The 16502-nt window shown below is 41.6% G+C and overlaps 1 protein-coding gene across 2 annotated transcripts in view; it reads right to left on the reverse strand.

The window, feature by feature from the left end:
• Positions 1-16182, reverse strand: part of ANO6 (anoctamin 6) — a 65651-nt gene extending 49469 nt beyond the window's left edge. For both annotated transcript variants that reach the window (XM_065743439.1, XM_065743438.1), the window contains exon 1: positions 15967-16182. In XM_065743439.1, coding sequence (XP_065599511.1) covers positions 15967-16054 — 88 coding nt within the window. In that variant the 5' untranslated portion in view covers positions 16055-16182. The remainder of the gene's footprint in view (positions 1-15966) is intronic.
• Between the last annotated feature and the right edge of the window lie 320 nt (positions 16183-16502).

Below are 16502 nucleotides of genomic sequence, written 5' to 3' on the forward strand. Positions count from 1 at the left end.
TCTTTAAGGCTGAAAAAGTGAATGGAATCCAGTCGGTGGAAAATGAGATTTGCTAATTCTAACAATGCAAATGGCATTAGGAGAGATTTGCAGAAGGTGTTGGCATATAAAGTTACAGATAAATTCCTGGTGAGAGATTCAAGAGTGTCCAAGAGCACTGGCAGCTTTTATGCCTTATTACATTAATCACATACAGAACACAGCATGTGGCCCTTGGTGAGCAGAATCAATCAATCAATCAATTTCATTAATTAATTCTCAATTTAATTAACCACTGTTAATATTTCTCTTGCTTAACAAACTACTTCAAATGAAACACATTTTGCAGATGCACCTTCTTTTTATATATGCAGCATATTTAGGACAATGAATAACCATGTTTCAGTGTTGCTTTTCTCCATGGTTTATTAACTCTACTTATGAACAAAACATATTTTAATGAATATTGTAAGTGAACAGGCAAATAGTAATTATCTAACAGATAAGGAATACATTAATTAACAACAAATTAAAAAAAAAAAAATTGTGCATTAAACTGTATACCTGCTGAAATGAACATGGGCCTTGGCATTAAATGAAAGATGTAGGTGCCTAAATCAGGATTTGGGAGAAACCTATCTTCTCATTTCATGAATGCTTCTTACTATGTAAAAGGTGCATTATACCACTTGATCTATCACAAGAGGTGGATTTTAAATTTTAAATGTAAATTATAAAGCAGAAGATTTTATTATTTTTGCTATAAATTCTGGATTGTTATTCTTTTTTCTTTACTCCATACCTTCCTTAGTATACAAGATGAGGCTGCAGTGAAGATGAAGTCCAGGTTTGGAAGACTGATCGGTTGAAATCGTCAAATTGTGCTTGCAAAAACTGGATGGGGTATAGCGACAGTAGGAAGGCAGAAGAATTATCTGACTGAGAAAGAATTTGAATGCATCCTCTGCCCTGGCTTTATCATCCTGAGCAAGCTACTTGAACTAAGGTTCGCCTAGGTTTTCCCAGCAAAGTGGTCAAACTGGCCAGGCTGCTACAACTGGGAAGCTCAGCACCCTTACAGCACAGCTGAGCATTTGTGCCTAAGTACACTGGAGAAGTATGGAGCAGGAATACTTGGAATAGTAAGCTCTTGTGATTGGCAACTTTGTATGAAACAGCATACATAACCAACAAGCAACTTCGTGTGTTCGACAGCCACAGACACACATGATGCTTTTAGGTTGTACAGAAATGCTTGAGAATCAATTCTTTTCTTGTGGACCTGCATGAATGTGCTGTAGGGAGGCCTGCTGATGGTACAAGCCTCTCAGACTAGTGAGTCCTTCATAAATCCTGTTAAAAAATGCTTAGCATTCCTCAATTCTTATCACTTAAGTAGCCTGCATTCTTATCTCAGGAGTCTGGATTGCTAAACTCCAGCCCTTCCTAAATGGGAAGTTAGGTAACCTGACACTCACACACCCCTTCTGGATTTAGTGCTCAGATACAGTCAGAGCATCATAGAAACACAGAGGAAGAGATGAATAAAAATGTATGCTATGTAAGGCCGGGATAATCTGAATTAAACAAGGCTCAGAGCCATGCTCTTAATGAGGAAGATAAAAAGAAATCTTCGCCTATTACTGGTTTACTGAATGAGGCAGCGGACTTAAGAGGAAAAAAAGAACAGCATGATTGTGCAATTAAAAAGTGTAACACGCATGCAAGCAAATGGATGGATGGAAAATGGAAGTTGCCTGGGCAACGTTCATTCTGATGTTGCCCGACTTGTAAACGCTTGACTTTGCAACCACAGTGTTAACATTTTTTAGACATAATACATAATTAGCCACAGCCAATTATTCTATGGCTCCTGTTGGTAACTGGTAACATTTACATTTAAATTTGAGGAAAGATTACTGCTGGCTATACTGTATTATTTAATTATGCAGTCAGTTTAGAAATGAAATTATATCTGAAGCAGTTGAGAGATTCCTTGAGCAGGAGTGATGGAAAAATTATTATTGCAAATTGGCATGAGGAAACTGCTGAATGACTAGAATTTCACCTAATCAGACAATTTGATTAGTGGTCCTCATGTAGGAGCACTCTGCACTGCTGATGAGTAATTTCAAAGTGTACTGTGAGAAAAGTAATCATAATAACTGCGGACACTTTTCCTTAGCAAATCATATATCAAATTTATTGAGTTTTAAAAGCCAGTTCAGAATAATGTAATTAATGTAAATTCAGTGCCGTTATGGAAAAAACAGAACTGTGTGTTTTAGCTTATTGCCATCACTATTAATATAAAGTTCTGTATTCTGATGACATTTCTGTGCATGATGCCCACCAAGTGCAGCCAGGTGAGTGCTGACAGCTCCTTGCTGAACAGCTTCCAAGACACAGAGGTTTATAATTACATTCCTAGAAAAAGAGGCGTTAACAGGACGGATGCCTGAAGGTGACATTACCTTGAAAGGCTGGTAACATCATCAGCCTTTATTGGGACTGCTGATCTGCCTTGTGAGCCTGATCAGTGGTTACAACATAAGAAGATAATTTGCCACGTTGAGCTGCAGGTCTTAGCCTGAGCCTGTCCACATTCTTGTACTGCCTTTTGGCTGTAAGGCTATCCACCAGTTTTGTATAAGGCCAGTGCTGTTTAAGAAACAATGTGTTTATGCATCCAGAGGATACCAAGAGCAAAAAGCAACACAAGAAGGTACTTATGGATTGACTCAAAGGCCCACCTAGCCCAGTCTCCTGTCCCCAGGTTTGGCCACAGGGTCCCTGGGTCAAAACAGATATCCTATGTACCAAAGCGTAAAATAAGGATGCTGAAGTAGTCAAACTCCCAGAGGACATGAATTGAGAGAAGCAATATCAATTTGTTCTAAATGATCTCACATGGCACAGCAGTGTTCTTACCTACATAAGAATCACAGAATCGCCAAGGTTGGAACAGACTTCTAACATCATGCACTCCAACCATTCACCTATCACCAATATTTCCCACTAAACCATGTTCCTCAGTAAGTCTGAACGTTTCTTGAACACCACCAGGGTCAGTGACTCCACCACCTCCCTGGGCAGCCTGTTTCAGTGCCTGACCACTCTCTTGGAGAAGTATTTCCTAATGTCCAACCTGAATCTCCCGTGGCACAACTTGAGGTCATTCCCTATAGTCCTATCACTAGTTACATGGAAGAAGAGGCTGACTCCCACCTCATCACAACCTCCCTTCAGGTAGCTGTGAAGATTTTACATTTACACGTATAATAAATACATATAGTACGATCAGATCATTTCTTGGGTAGTGTCATCTATCAGATCTGAGTGTGGGCCATCATAGAAAGGTCTTTCAGAGCTGGAACACTGAAGACAGCTTTAGACCAACCAAAGTAAGCATGTGATATTATGTGATGTAAAGTGCATTTTGTATACTTTTTCTAACAATTGCTGCACCTTCCCAGAAGACCAGCCATCATAAAGTGATTAAATTCAATTTTAGAACTCATCAGGAAAGAAAGATGAATTTAAAAGCACAAATTTCCTTTAGATTGGCAGGTAGCATAAAAACATGGAAAATACGTATTTTGATAACTTATCTCCAGAGGAAGCAAAAAGATGTCACACTATACACTAATGACAGTGATGAAAAATGAGTGGCTTTGAATCTTACATGCCATTCAGCTATAACAAAGCCAAGAAATAAAACTAACAAAGAGCAAAACACTAAAGAGAAATTCTTTCATTTTCATACTAGCTCACCTATACTGCTGTGTAATTTAAAAAAATCTTAAAAAAAAAAAGGGGGGGGGGGGATGGAGGGAAGGGATGAAACTGTTGCTTTGGAATGCATGGAAAAAACATTTTACTTTGGCATCTAAAGAGCGTGTGGTTAAGGAAGCATTGGGCTTGCTCTTTTCATATGGCATTAGAGACCTTCATGAACCTACAACCAGTGCTGAGAGATCTAGCCATGCATTTCTTAAATGCATTTCTATAGAGACTCTAATCCACTTATTTAGAACCGTAGAGGTGAGAGGATAAAAAAAAAAGCAAAAACAAAGCATCATCCTACAGAGCTACCTTTCACTTACACTTAGGTAAGGTTGGCTATGCATCACAATGTACCAGCAGGAATACAGTGAGTGTGGCAGGCTGAGAAGAGGATCATCATAATCCCTCTATAGTGGCTATGCGAAGTTTTGTTTTACTTTTAAGAAGACGCCACAGTGGATCTACTGCAGATTCTACTTTTTTGTGTGTGGAGAGAAATAAAAATGAACTTTTGAAGTGCATGAATGCAGCTCATAGACAGGCAGGCAGCGAGGCAGCAGTGAGGTCATCCAGCCTGACCCCTGCAACACAAGCCAGGGGATTGCATCTCCTGTCTCTCGTGTCAACTTCAAATTCTGGCTGAAGGAGAACAAACTTCTCTGTTTCAGAAATTTAATGAATTGCAGTCTGATATCAGGAAGGAGATCTCTAGAAACTGACAGCAAATTAGGATCCAATAAAATAACTCTCCTGCACCTTTGCTGCAGGCTGGCACTTTGCAGGCTGGACAATGGGAACACCTCCTGCCACTTCTGACCTATGTTTCTTTTGCTACACCTGCTCCTGTGGAGTCAGGCTTGGCACTCCAAAGGCCAAGAGAACCCCTGATGCTAAGCTGCCAGAAGATAAAAGTGAAAATAATAGTGAAGGAGATGAAACAGAACTATGAGACTTCCTGAAAGGGAAAAAAAGATTTGTCTGGAGTTTATTTCTGCATGCAGGAAGTTGCTCAAGAAAATCTAATTGAGCAGAGGGGTCACTGGGTTTGTTCATTGTTGCTCAGTGACATATATGGAAACACCTCTGATGGACACATTCCGTCCTGTCTTAAAGGATAAACATCTACACCTAAAACATTTAATTAAATTCTCCTCCATTCAGAGAAAATGAACACCCCCTGGATCCATCAACCACAACTAAAACATAAAGTACCATTGTTTAGACAAATATTTATCCTTCTATCATGAATAGCTTTGAAAAAAATGAAAACCAAACCAAACCTCCAGCACTCTCAACAGCAGTACACAGTCTCTGGGGGTTGAGACTCCAATATTTGCATACTTAAATAACTTTATGGATGTTGACAGTGCCACTTAACTCAAAATTGTTTTTCTTACGTTGTGTAACAGGCATGCATCAAGTCCCTACACAGGGAGAAATTTCAGATGAGCTGTTTATGAGATCTAATTTAACTCAGCTGTTTTAAACCAAAATATTGCTATTCATACCAAACCAATATATAGGTTTAAATTAGGAAACATAAAAATATCAATTTTTACAAGTACAAAGTATAAAAACAAGAAGTGGTGTAAGCCATTCACCATTTTAACGTGAGCACGTTGCCTTCCATCTCTAGACCACATTTGTAACAAGGACCTAAGAAACCTGAATATTTCTGAATGCTGATTTGCTGAAGGACTGTGATTTGATGCTTCAGCAGTAACCATGTAATTAACTTTCTGGTCAACAGTATGACAAACTGTTTTTCACCTGCTCAAGTACATTATTCCACAAATGCATTAGCATTTCTGCCAGCATGCCTTCTTCAGCTGAAGGCCTTTTCTTCATTGCCTAAAATAATGTGAATCCTTTCTTCTTTTTTCATCCCAGAGCAACCAAACCAGCTGTCCTTAGGCAGAAAACATAAAGAAGACAAGCTACTTCTGCCATCCGACAGGCTTGCCAAGATCCATCTCAAGCTTACTATCAGAATGCCTGCACAATTACAGGGAAAAACAGTGTATGTTGCCTTCAGCGTATTTTACAGGAGATGCCCCAAGCTACAAATAGAGCTTTTTTTAGCAGCAGAGATGATCCCATAGTGCTCATCAAGAATGAGAAACCTCCAGGCAGCTGTGGGACCTCCTCAGGAGGAACAGAGATGATTAACTAAATCGTAATTGCAAATGACTGTTTGGTTAGAGTTCAGTGCCTGTGGACCAATGGGTTGCTTAATGTGAAATTTGAAGTTTGAGGTATGTTTATAAAATCATACCTCTCGCTCTCAAATTTACATGTCCCAAAAGAGCTTTAATTGAACTTCTGTGATGAATTTCTCAGAACATTTGCTTTAAAGTTTTTCTTACATTCAGCTGCTATACACTGTGAGGGTCCCCAAAAGATATTTTAATGACTTTGTGGAAATAGTAAGTTTCAAGTCTGAAACGATGTGAATTTTTGAGCTTTGCTTGTGTAGGTGCATAGACTCATGTCTATAAGCATTCCCAGTGGTGGAACTGAAGCTTAGAAAGAAACTGCATACTTTGGTTTCCTTATCTGGAAATGCTTTGTAGTTTCAGCAACTGAGGGACTCTTCAGATTTTTCTTCTAACCAGCTGCTGCATTGTTAATAACATCTTTACTCAGAACCTTCTACTTCTGTGAAGGAGAGGTCTAATAGAGCTTCATTTGGCTGGACCGTGCTACCATTGAGGCTTATATACTTAAACTCAGCACTGACTCCTTCTCTGAGTCATATTGATTTTGCTTTTATTTTTTAATACATCACATGTTTAAGTCATCCAAATACTATACTTTACTTGGCTTTTGTTCTTAAACGTGGACATCAGTTTTTAAACTGCAAATTCCTACTGGTCTTTTATAACACAATAACTGAATGAATTTAATTATTTTTCTCTAGAGTGGATCAGTATACACTGAAATGATGAAATATTTAATAAGTATATCGCCCTCATTAGGGACTAGTTCTGCATTCTCTACTAAGAGCAGCATTTACAAAAATGATGCTATTCCCACTCTCGTCAACGGGACAGTTCACAAGAGTAAAATGTGTGCGTTGTTTGACCTGATCTTTGTTCATTAATGTCTACAAAAACTCCATTAGACAACTTAAGAAAAAATATACAGATAGAGAGATCAAAGAAATTTAGTAATATTATGTGCAAACTAATACAACTCTCTGGAAATCACTAGAGCCCTCTGGATCATCATATCAGCCTTATTTTATTAGATGTTATTATCTCTAATTGCATTGCTAAACCTACAGCAGTGGAGATTCTATTTATTTATTTATTTATTGCAAATAATTAATTGTATAAACATACTATTTTCACTGCTGGATAAATTACCCAGAGATGCATAATTATTTTTAGTATGTATTAAAAACATGCATGAAAATGCCACAGATGAATTATTTCAATTCACAGTTAAATTACCTTAGCCCCACACTGTAGCTTATTTTCCTGTTGAACTGATCTGGAAGAATCTTTATGCCATTGCTTAGCATATACATATGTGAACAGTTGCATTGGTAGGTTTTTCTCACTTCTTCATTTTTATTTTTATGTTTTGTCAGTCTGTACCCAGGTCTCAGTGGATGCCATGCCTTAACTTCCACCTCCTTATTCAGAGTTGCCTTTTTCCATCTCTTTGACATTCCTTGTTTTACCAAACTCTTCAGCCAAGAACCTGGCTGTGCTCCAGGAATCTTACTACTGATAACAAATCCCAGTATTTGGCGCTGAGTGGAGACCCCTTCCACTGACACGACACACCCCAGCTTCTCTGTGGGCAGGACACTGCTCTTCTTTTCCTCCACTTCTGCTAAATACCCACACAAGCTACAAGCACACAGGGTGCTGCAATTCTCAGTCATACAACCTGCTGCAGTGGCTGCTGTCAGATGGCACCTGGACAGAAAAGAAGTGGTGGCTGTTTGCTGCGGAAGAGCGCTGGCATAGCAGTTCCTTCTGACTACAGCGAACACTCTCCTATGCAAATATTTAATGTTCTATGATAAATCACACTTAAAAAATGCTGAAGGACCTGACTGAACAGATTAAGGGGGCCAGGGGGAATCCACCAACATAAACCTGGAAGGAAGGGTAACTCTAAAAGAAAAGCAAAAACTGGTAGCAGTCACCACAAAACTTTGATTTTTGGCTATATGTCTAAAGAATACTGATGGTTAGTGGCTTAGTTGGAAATTATTTAATGTAAATACTGAATCAAAGGGCCCAATCTTATTTAGCCTCTATCCAACAGTTTGCAACTAAGCAGCATAAAATCAATTAAAGAAGAATGTTTATCCTCTAGCAGACTTGTAACTGCACTGCTTAAAGTTCAGACGCTTTGTGTTTTAATATGTCTTTGTTAATTTTCCAGTCTGAATCTGGTATTTAAATTAAAGATGCTTGAATGTGTCTCTTTCCAACATCACATGATCTTCCCGGTTCTTCTTGTGAGTAGTGCCTTTACTGGTTTGAGTCATGTCATTTTACAAACACAACATAAATGCTGTTAGTATGTCTATTTTCAATGAAAAAAAATAACAGCACTCTAGCTATTTTGTATTATGCAATGTTACTATCTTCAACAGATCAGTCACTGCATATGAAACGGGCCATCTATTCTGATGTGGTTTAGAACTGGAAGGCTTGTGAAGAGGAAGCAGCTCTGACATGTAGGCAGGTTATGAAGGTACAATATTAGGAAAAATTTCCTCTCAGAAACTGTGGTAATGCACTGGAACAGGCTGCCCAGGGAAGTGGTGGAATAACTGTTCCTGGAGCTGTTCAAAAAACATGGAGATGTTACATGCTAGCTTGGCATGTTTATGGTATTACATCCTAAGGCTTTAATTTCAACTTCCAGATTAATGAACCCTGAATTCTAAACACAAAATATTAACCATGTGGGCTTTCATCTTAGCTCATTCAGTGATGGAAGCATAATCCATCCAGTGGCAAAGCTGCTCTCCTATGCTCACAGCGAGGCCTGGATTTGAACCAAAAGTCCAGTAAAATGTTACTAGTGATATTAGCCCCATGAATTCCTGTTTGTTTTTTTTTTTTAATTAAAAATATACATCAAATGTCAGTTAAATAACATAAATTCTGTAGGACAATACTTCAGATTGCCAGGGAGGACTATGCCAGAGACATATACTAAAGCCATAATGGCAGATCAGCAGTAGGATGATGATTTTTTTCTATTCAATAAGATACAGTGCTCAGCGCTTGCATTATATTTCAGTCCCCACCTTTGTTTTCTGAATATAAAAACTGCAAACAGTTCAAAGATGTTTATTTTTTATTTATTTTTTTAGTTGGGTACAAGAACTTCTCCTCTCAAACTAAAACCAAACAAAATATAAAAAAAATAAAAAATAAAAAAAAGGAAAACATCTTTGTAAAGGGTGAACTGGAGAGCTTTACAAAGACTTTTTAATTTAAACCAGGTAATTTTTCTCATACAAAACATTAAAATGTGCTTTTTTTCTGGTATCAAGGCAGAAAATACCAATTCTATTATCAGTTCCCTTTGGGGTTCACCACATGTTTTGTGGCAAAGCAGACCTGAATCCCACAGCATGCAAGCCATCATTTCCTAGGAAGTGATAGGTATCAAGAAATACTAAGATGAAGTCAGTGTCACCAGTCGAGGAAGGTGCTCTGGTGAGGCCTCAGCTGGAGTACTGTGTCCAGTTCTGGGCTCCCCAGTACAAAAAAGACTGGGATCTCCTCAAAGTCCTCAAGTCTGTCAGAGGGCCACAAGGATGATAAAGGGTGTGGAACACCTCCCTTATAATGAAAGGCTGAGAGACCTGGGGCTGTTCATCTTTGAAAAAAGAAGGTTCAGAAGGGATCTGATCCATGTCCATAACTATCTAAGGTGCAGGAGGCAAAGGGATGAGGCTGGATTCTTCTCTGCAGTGTGTGGCAATAGTACAAGGAGAAAGGGCCAAAAACTGATGCATAGGAAGTTCCACACAAATGTGTGTGGGAACTCCTTCCCAGTGCAGTGCCGGAGCAGTGGCACAGCTGCACAGAGAGGTGGTGGAGTCTCCTTCTCTGGAGACGTTCCAGACCCGCCTGGACGCCTACCTGTGCAACCTGGGCTAGGGAGCTGCTCTGGCAGGGGGTTGGACTCCGTGATCTCTGGAGGTCCCTTCCAACCCCTACAATTCTGTGATTCTATAATTTAAATGATAATGATTGGATTGAAACTTCCATGCATATAATAGCAGATCTCCTTCATACTCCATATTTAATTACTTTCAAAATGTCTATCTGTGTGACCCACAGACTGACATGATGTCTGTTATGCCATGGATAGATCACTCCATGTCTCTGGTTTCCTGAAATTCAAGACCTATACCTGGAATCTGATACACTGCACAAGTTGCAAACCATGTGATGCATGGACATTCCTCATGAGTAAAGGACTGCACTGCTTTCAATAACTGTAGCACTAAGAATCTGCTAGCCACAGTTCTGTACCATGGAACACAAGCCCTATACATTACTGACATAAACACTCTATTTTCTCTGTTCAATAAGCTGTAGTAAGTTTAATAATGTTTAATCTTTTTCTTTTTTTGTATAAATGATAATGCTTGAAAAAAAAATTAAAAACCTAATGTGTTTAGCCTAAATATGCACAGGTTGCTTTTACTTCTAAAAAAGCTCATGAGCAGCTGTGTAAATAAAAGTTGATATCACCTGTGATACGTACCTGACAAAGTTAATATCTTAATAATCAGGAAATGACAACTATTACTATCCAAGTTGTGCAAATGACACAAGCTGGCTCAGTGACAGACAGCGAGTTTGTCCTCCTTACTGACTGCAGACTTATCTGTAAGCTGCACTCATATATTCCTCCCAAATCTGAAATATGGGATCTCTCAAAAATACACTCAACATACAGGAAGTTCCTAATGGACAACTGGGAATTCTGTCATGGTAGAAAAATCTGAAAAAGAGAAGTATCTGGTGAATCTGTTAATCTTATCAGACTCCCAATCTCCTGTCTTCTTCTCGAAACATTCTCATCTCCTCCAGAGTTTATGAATTATAAATAGCTACAAAACAGTAATTATATTATAGTTAAATATTTATACTCTTGCTGTGTATTTTTAGTAGTTTCGTAGAAAAATAATTACATCAAAATTAAAAAGTGAGTGGTACCCACAGTGCACAGCTCAGATACTTGGTGACCCATCTGTTCCTTTCACAGTCAGGATTCAGCAAATTGAGGCGGGTGGAAAGGCAGAAAATTAAATGACTGAAGCACAAAGAGAGGATGAAATGTGTGTAAACTACTGGGTAACAGATGAGAGAGGAAAGGGAGGCATGAAAAGCAGTTTACATTGTGAACAATATTACAGATCAGTTTCTCCTTGATGGTAGAACTGTGCCCCAGTTCATGATGAAGGTCCTCTTGCTGCCTCAATAGCAAATCACAGCAATGAGATTAAATGCTGATAAGCCTGCATTTCATGGGGACGAGGTTCCTGCTTACTAGTGTTCTTCACCTGCTGGATGCAAAGGTACAAGAAAGGAAAAGTGAAATCCAACTTGTGCACACAAGAGTTGCTTATCCTCACATTTCTACCAGAGTAGTGTGATAAGAACTGAAGAGCAGAAATCCCAGATTCTCAGTTCATCAGACATATCCATTCCACAGCCCTCTTCAGGAAGTGGAAGACTGAAAGATGCCCCAGCAACTCTCCGTTTGGTTACAAAACAGAAGAAAGCCAAGTGTGAAAGTGTGGAGAGCCAGCCCTACTTAAAGCAGTAAGTAGAATGAAAGGGAGAATATGGCCCATTTCTTTTTAAAAGAAATCTACTTAAAAAACCATTGCATGTTGTTACCAGCTCTGACCCCTGCACCTGCTTCTGAGTACACAAATTTTTAATTTGTCACTGTGTGAGGATTGCAATCAATTGCACAACTAAAACACGTTTCAGTCAACATATCCAACTACTCAGACTTACTGTTGCCTCTAGAACATTTCTGAATATAACTGACCACTGTTCAGAACCAGGAAGGCAAATATTAGAGATATTTATTGTAATGGAGAATGTTCATTTTGGAGTATCAATAACATTTGCAATGTGGAAATGAGAAGCAGGTCAAGTTAATGAAACTACTGAGTAGGAAAATTTAGAGGCTCTAAGCAGACAATGTGGACTTGATCAGTGGGCTGTTCAATGGAGGAGGAACTGACTGTGATATCATATCGAGGGGAAGTCAATGGCTCAATGTCCAGATGATCAATAACAAGAGATGTCCCTCAGGAGTCAGTACTGGAACTAATGTTATTTAATATCTTCATCAGTGACATCAACAATGAGATCAAGTGCACCCTCAACAAACTGCAGATGACCAAGGGATGCGATGCCACCCAGAGAGACCTAGAGAGATTTGAGCCCAGGAGAACCTCATGAGGTTCATAAGGTGCAAGGTCTAGCACTTGGGTCATGGCACAGTCATTATCAATACAAGCTGGGCGATGTAAGGATATAACACAACCCTGACAAAAAGGACTTTTGGGTGCCTGTGGATGGCAAGTTGGAACGAGCAGCACCGTGCCCTCACATTCCAGAATGCCAACCATATCCTGGGCTGCATCAAAATAAGTGTGGCCATCAGGATGAGGGAGGTGACCCTGCCCCTAACTCTGCACTGTTGAGACTCACCTGGAAAACTGCATCCAGATGTGGAGTTCTCAGCACAGAAGAGACATGGTCCAGAGGAGGGCCACAAAAATGATTCAAGGGATGGAACATCCCTCCCAAGAGGACAGGTTGAGTGAGCTGGTACTGTTCATCCTGGAAAAGAGAAGGCCCTGGGGAGTCCTGATAGTGGCCGTTCAGTACATAAAAGGGGGGCTATAAGAAAGAAGGAGACAGACTCTTTAGTAGGGTCTGTTACGACAGTGTCATGGTTAGATGCACCGGCTCCTAACCACTAGACCAAGAGCATTAACTCTTTAACTCCTAATACACTATATGATGTCATGATTGGAATATCAATAATATAACAAAAATCATAAAACCATGACAGACAGGAAGAATGTATCCTTATCACACTCTACCACTTCCTGAAGGGGGATTGTGGTGAGTAGGGGGTGGGCCTCTTCTCCCTGATAAATAATGACAGGACGAGAGGGAATGGCCACAAGTTGCGCCGGGGAAGATTTAGATTAGACCTGAGGAAACATTTTTTCTCTGAAAGAGTGGTCAGGCACTGGAATGGCCTGCCTAGGGAGGTGGTTGAGGCACCATCCCTAGCGCTGTTCAAGAAGCGTTTAGATGAGGTGCTAAGGGATTTGATTTAGTAGTTCAGTGGGTAGGGATGGTGATAGGAGGATGGTTGGACTAGATGATCTTGTAGATCCTTTCCAACCTAATGTACCTATGAATCTATGAATTTTGGATTGGATATAAGGAAGAAGTTTCTTTACAGTGATAGTAATGAAACACTAGAACAGGTCATCCAAAGATGTGGTGGATGCCCTGTCCCTGGAAGCATTCAAAATCAGGCTGGACCAGGTTCTGGCAACCTGATCTAAGTTTAGATGTTCCTGCTCCTTTCAGTGGAGTTGGACTTAATGACCCTTAAGAGTCCTTTTCAACTCAAAGAATTCTATGATTCTATGATAAAACTCAGTATATACCATGAGGAACCAAGCTGAGAACAGAAAAGTGAGCAGCTGCACAAAACTGGAAGGAAATGGACTGCAGAAGAATGCCTCCTCACAGATGAATTGAAGCTGTAATTCCACAATAAAACACTCCTTGGATCAGCCAAATGCTGTACATTTTTATTGTGGTTAGTAAAAACTTGTGCTGAAAATTGGCATGAAATATATTTCATGAACATGAACTGGAATCCTCATCAGCACAGTATCTAGGCTGCGTGACAATGAAGAAGTTACTAAAGACTGCAATTTCTTGGCCAGCTCGAGTGTCTTGAGTACTGCAGCAGTTTCAAAAGGCAGGAAAAGACATACACACGAGGTTCAAGGAACTGCTAGAAGTTATTTGTGAGCAAAAACAAGACAAAAAAGAGTGAGGAAGATGCTCACATAACCCAATAACAAGTAAAGTATTTTGCACAGAATGGTCAGTCGGAGTGAATACCCCTGGTCTTGTCCTCAGAAGATGGCTTTTCTGGAAAGTCCACTCAGATATACTGTAAGTCCCCAAGTACAAAGAAATTAATATAGACACTGCAGGAGGTTTGGCATCAGGGAAAGAAACACTTTACAGCTTAAGAAACTGTCTGACAGTTTCTAGGCTGAAAATAATGGGTTGGGAGAACTTTAATACGGTGTCGACCACAGCTCCATGTTCTTCCCACCATGCCTGCCTGGTAAGTGGTGATTTCAGAAACAACACTCTTCCTCTGGGTTCCTGCCCATGTCTGCTCTGGCAGAAGTGCTCTGCTCATCACTGGCACGCAGAACCCCAACCAGCTGCGTGCCAGCACCAGCCACAGTCTCTAATGTGGCAAGACTTGGAAATACTCACCTGATGAGCTATGCATGCATTGGGCTGATCATGAATGAACTGGAAAGGACTCAGAAGTCTTGCCTCCTTACCAAGGTAAGGCTGGATTCCTTGGTAAAGATGCAGATAGTACCATAAAACTGGAGACCAAGGGGTGATCAGCAAGCTTCTCAGCCTTATAAACCAGCTCTCCTCTGATTATACCTAACATAAAAACCTTGGGACTATTACCCACACATTTTGCAAGGAAGAATAACAGTTGAGCTGTGCAGGGCTATTTCTTTGCGTAGCAACTGATGAAACCGCCCCACTCAATTTTTATTTCATTTTACCACACATTGCGTTGCTCCAAACTGCCACATCCTGCAAGCAGAGCGTGCAGCTCACACTTACTGGCTTTGGGAGCTGAACTAACCCCAAGCTTGAGTCATGAGTAGGAAACAATTTTGTTGTTCTCTGGGGTGAAGAATGGAAAGGAAAAGGCACGCGTTGATTCGTGCATTGTGGTGCTGATCCACCCTTTCTAGAGGAGTGGAGTCAAACAATCCCTCTGCTGCACTTCACATGGAAAACTTCATCTGTCTTTGGACTGTTACTATCCAGCAAAGGATACTCCTCCTACAGCATCTGGAACAGAGAACTGGGCTGAACGGATGTGCCTTGATTTCCAGAGACCCTGGGTGAGACTCCAGCTCTGCACCGCTGGCTGGAGCTGACTGAATCACTGAGGCAAACTGCATTGGCCATTGCTAAGGATCAGTATGTGAAGGCAGCACAAGCATCAGAGCACTGGCATCAGTAGAGCTTCTGACAAATGCAGGAACTCAGTTCAGTAGCCAAAAATTATCAAAATTGGGCACTTATCAGGAAAAAAAAAAGCCATGACATTTTGAAAAATAGCACAAAGGAACCCTTCTTAACTGATAAAATTTCTATATACAAATCTAACATCTGCGTGCTCATCTGACATTTGCCCGCATTCCTTGTCTGTTGGACCTACTTCAGCAAGCAGAAAGAAAACACTTCAGAATATGTCGGGTACTGTGGCTGAGAACAGCTCTGAACTGAGGTCAGCCAGCACAAAACAGACCCCTTCAGTCTGACCTGCCGAGATCCTGCCCTTTGGGATCTGTTTGCTGCAAACACTTTAATAGAATTCATTCCCACAGCAGTTACAAAAGTAATTGTCCTGATTGTCCTGGGCTGCTGCTGTCGTAGTCGGACTAACACCCGGCCTCTGAGTATTAAAACTCTGGGGTCGTTCTATCGACCTCATCTCCGGCGGGACACAGCGCACGCTTTTATGTTTTACTTTTTTCCCAGCGCAATGACCGCCTTTCCTTGCTTCGCCACTTTCCCTCCTCGTCATTATCCCTCGCTTTTCTTTTCCCCGTCACTGGCGCTGCAGTGGGGCCGCTGCCAGCAGCGGGGTCGAGCTCGGGGGATGCCGAGCGCCGGGGGCGGCGGCTGGAGCGGCATTCCTCCCTCTGCCCGAAGGAGCGGGGCACCCAGCGAGGGCACAGCGCTTCTGCATCCATACAGCGCCTCTGCCGCGCCTTTCCCCCCGCAGGTGAGAAGCCGACAGGTACACGCTCCCCGAGGTTCCCACCCCCTCCCCGAAACTTTTCCCTTCTCGCCCCACGGAGCTCCCCGTACTCACCGCTCTCTCCATCCTCCTCGTCCACCTCTTCGTCCTCCCCGTCCTCCTCCTCCAGGTCCAGCAGCACGTCGGGGTTCTCCGTCTGCATCGCTCCCTTCCCTCGGCCGCCTCCTCCCCGAGCGCTCCCCTTCTGCCCCGGGCGCCCCGCGCGGAGCCAGGCGGCGGCGCGGCCCCGGCTGCGGGGCGGGGCGGCTCGGCACCTTCCCGGCGGAGCTGGGCGGGATCGGCCCCTCCGTGCCCGGCGCCCGAAGCCGCTCCGCTGCGGGAAGGCGTTGCGTGGAACCGCAGTCGCTGCCTGGAGTTGCCCTCGGGGAGGTTCAGGTTGGATATTAAGAAAATTTCTTCTTGGAATGATGATGCGTTGGAACAGGCTGCCCAGGGAAGTGGAGGAGTCAGTGTCATTAGAAGAGCTCCAGAACCGTGCAGTCGTGGCTCTGAGTGTCGTGGATGGGCATGGTGGTGGTGGGTTGGGGTTGGACTGTGATCTCAGTGGCATTTTGCAGCCTTAATTATTCTAGGATTTTACTGTAAATGAG

The sequence above is a fragment of the Cyrtonyx montezumae genome, unplaced genomic scaffold, assembly GCF_038088225.1.
Source record: "Cyrtonyx montezumae isolate F1298 unplaced genomic scaffold, pur_monq_1.0 scaffold_3, whole genome shotgun sequence".
Lineage (NCBI taxonomy): Eukaryota > Metazoa > Chordata > Aves > Galliformes > Odontophoridae > Cyrtonyx > Cyrtonyx montezumae.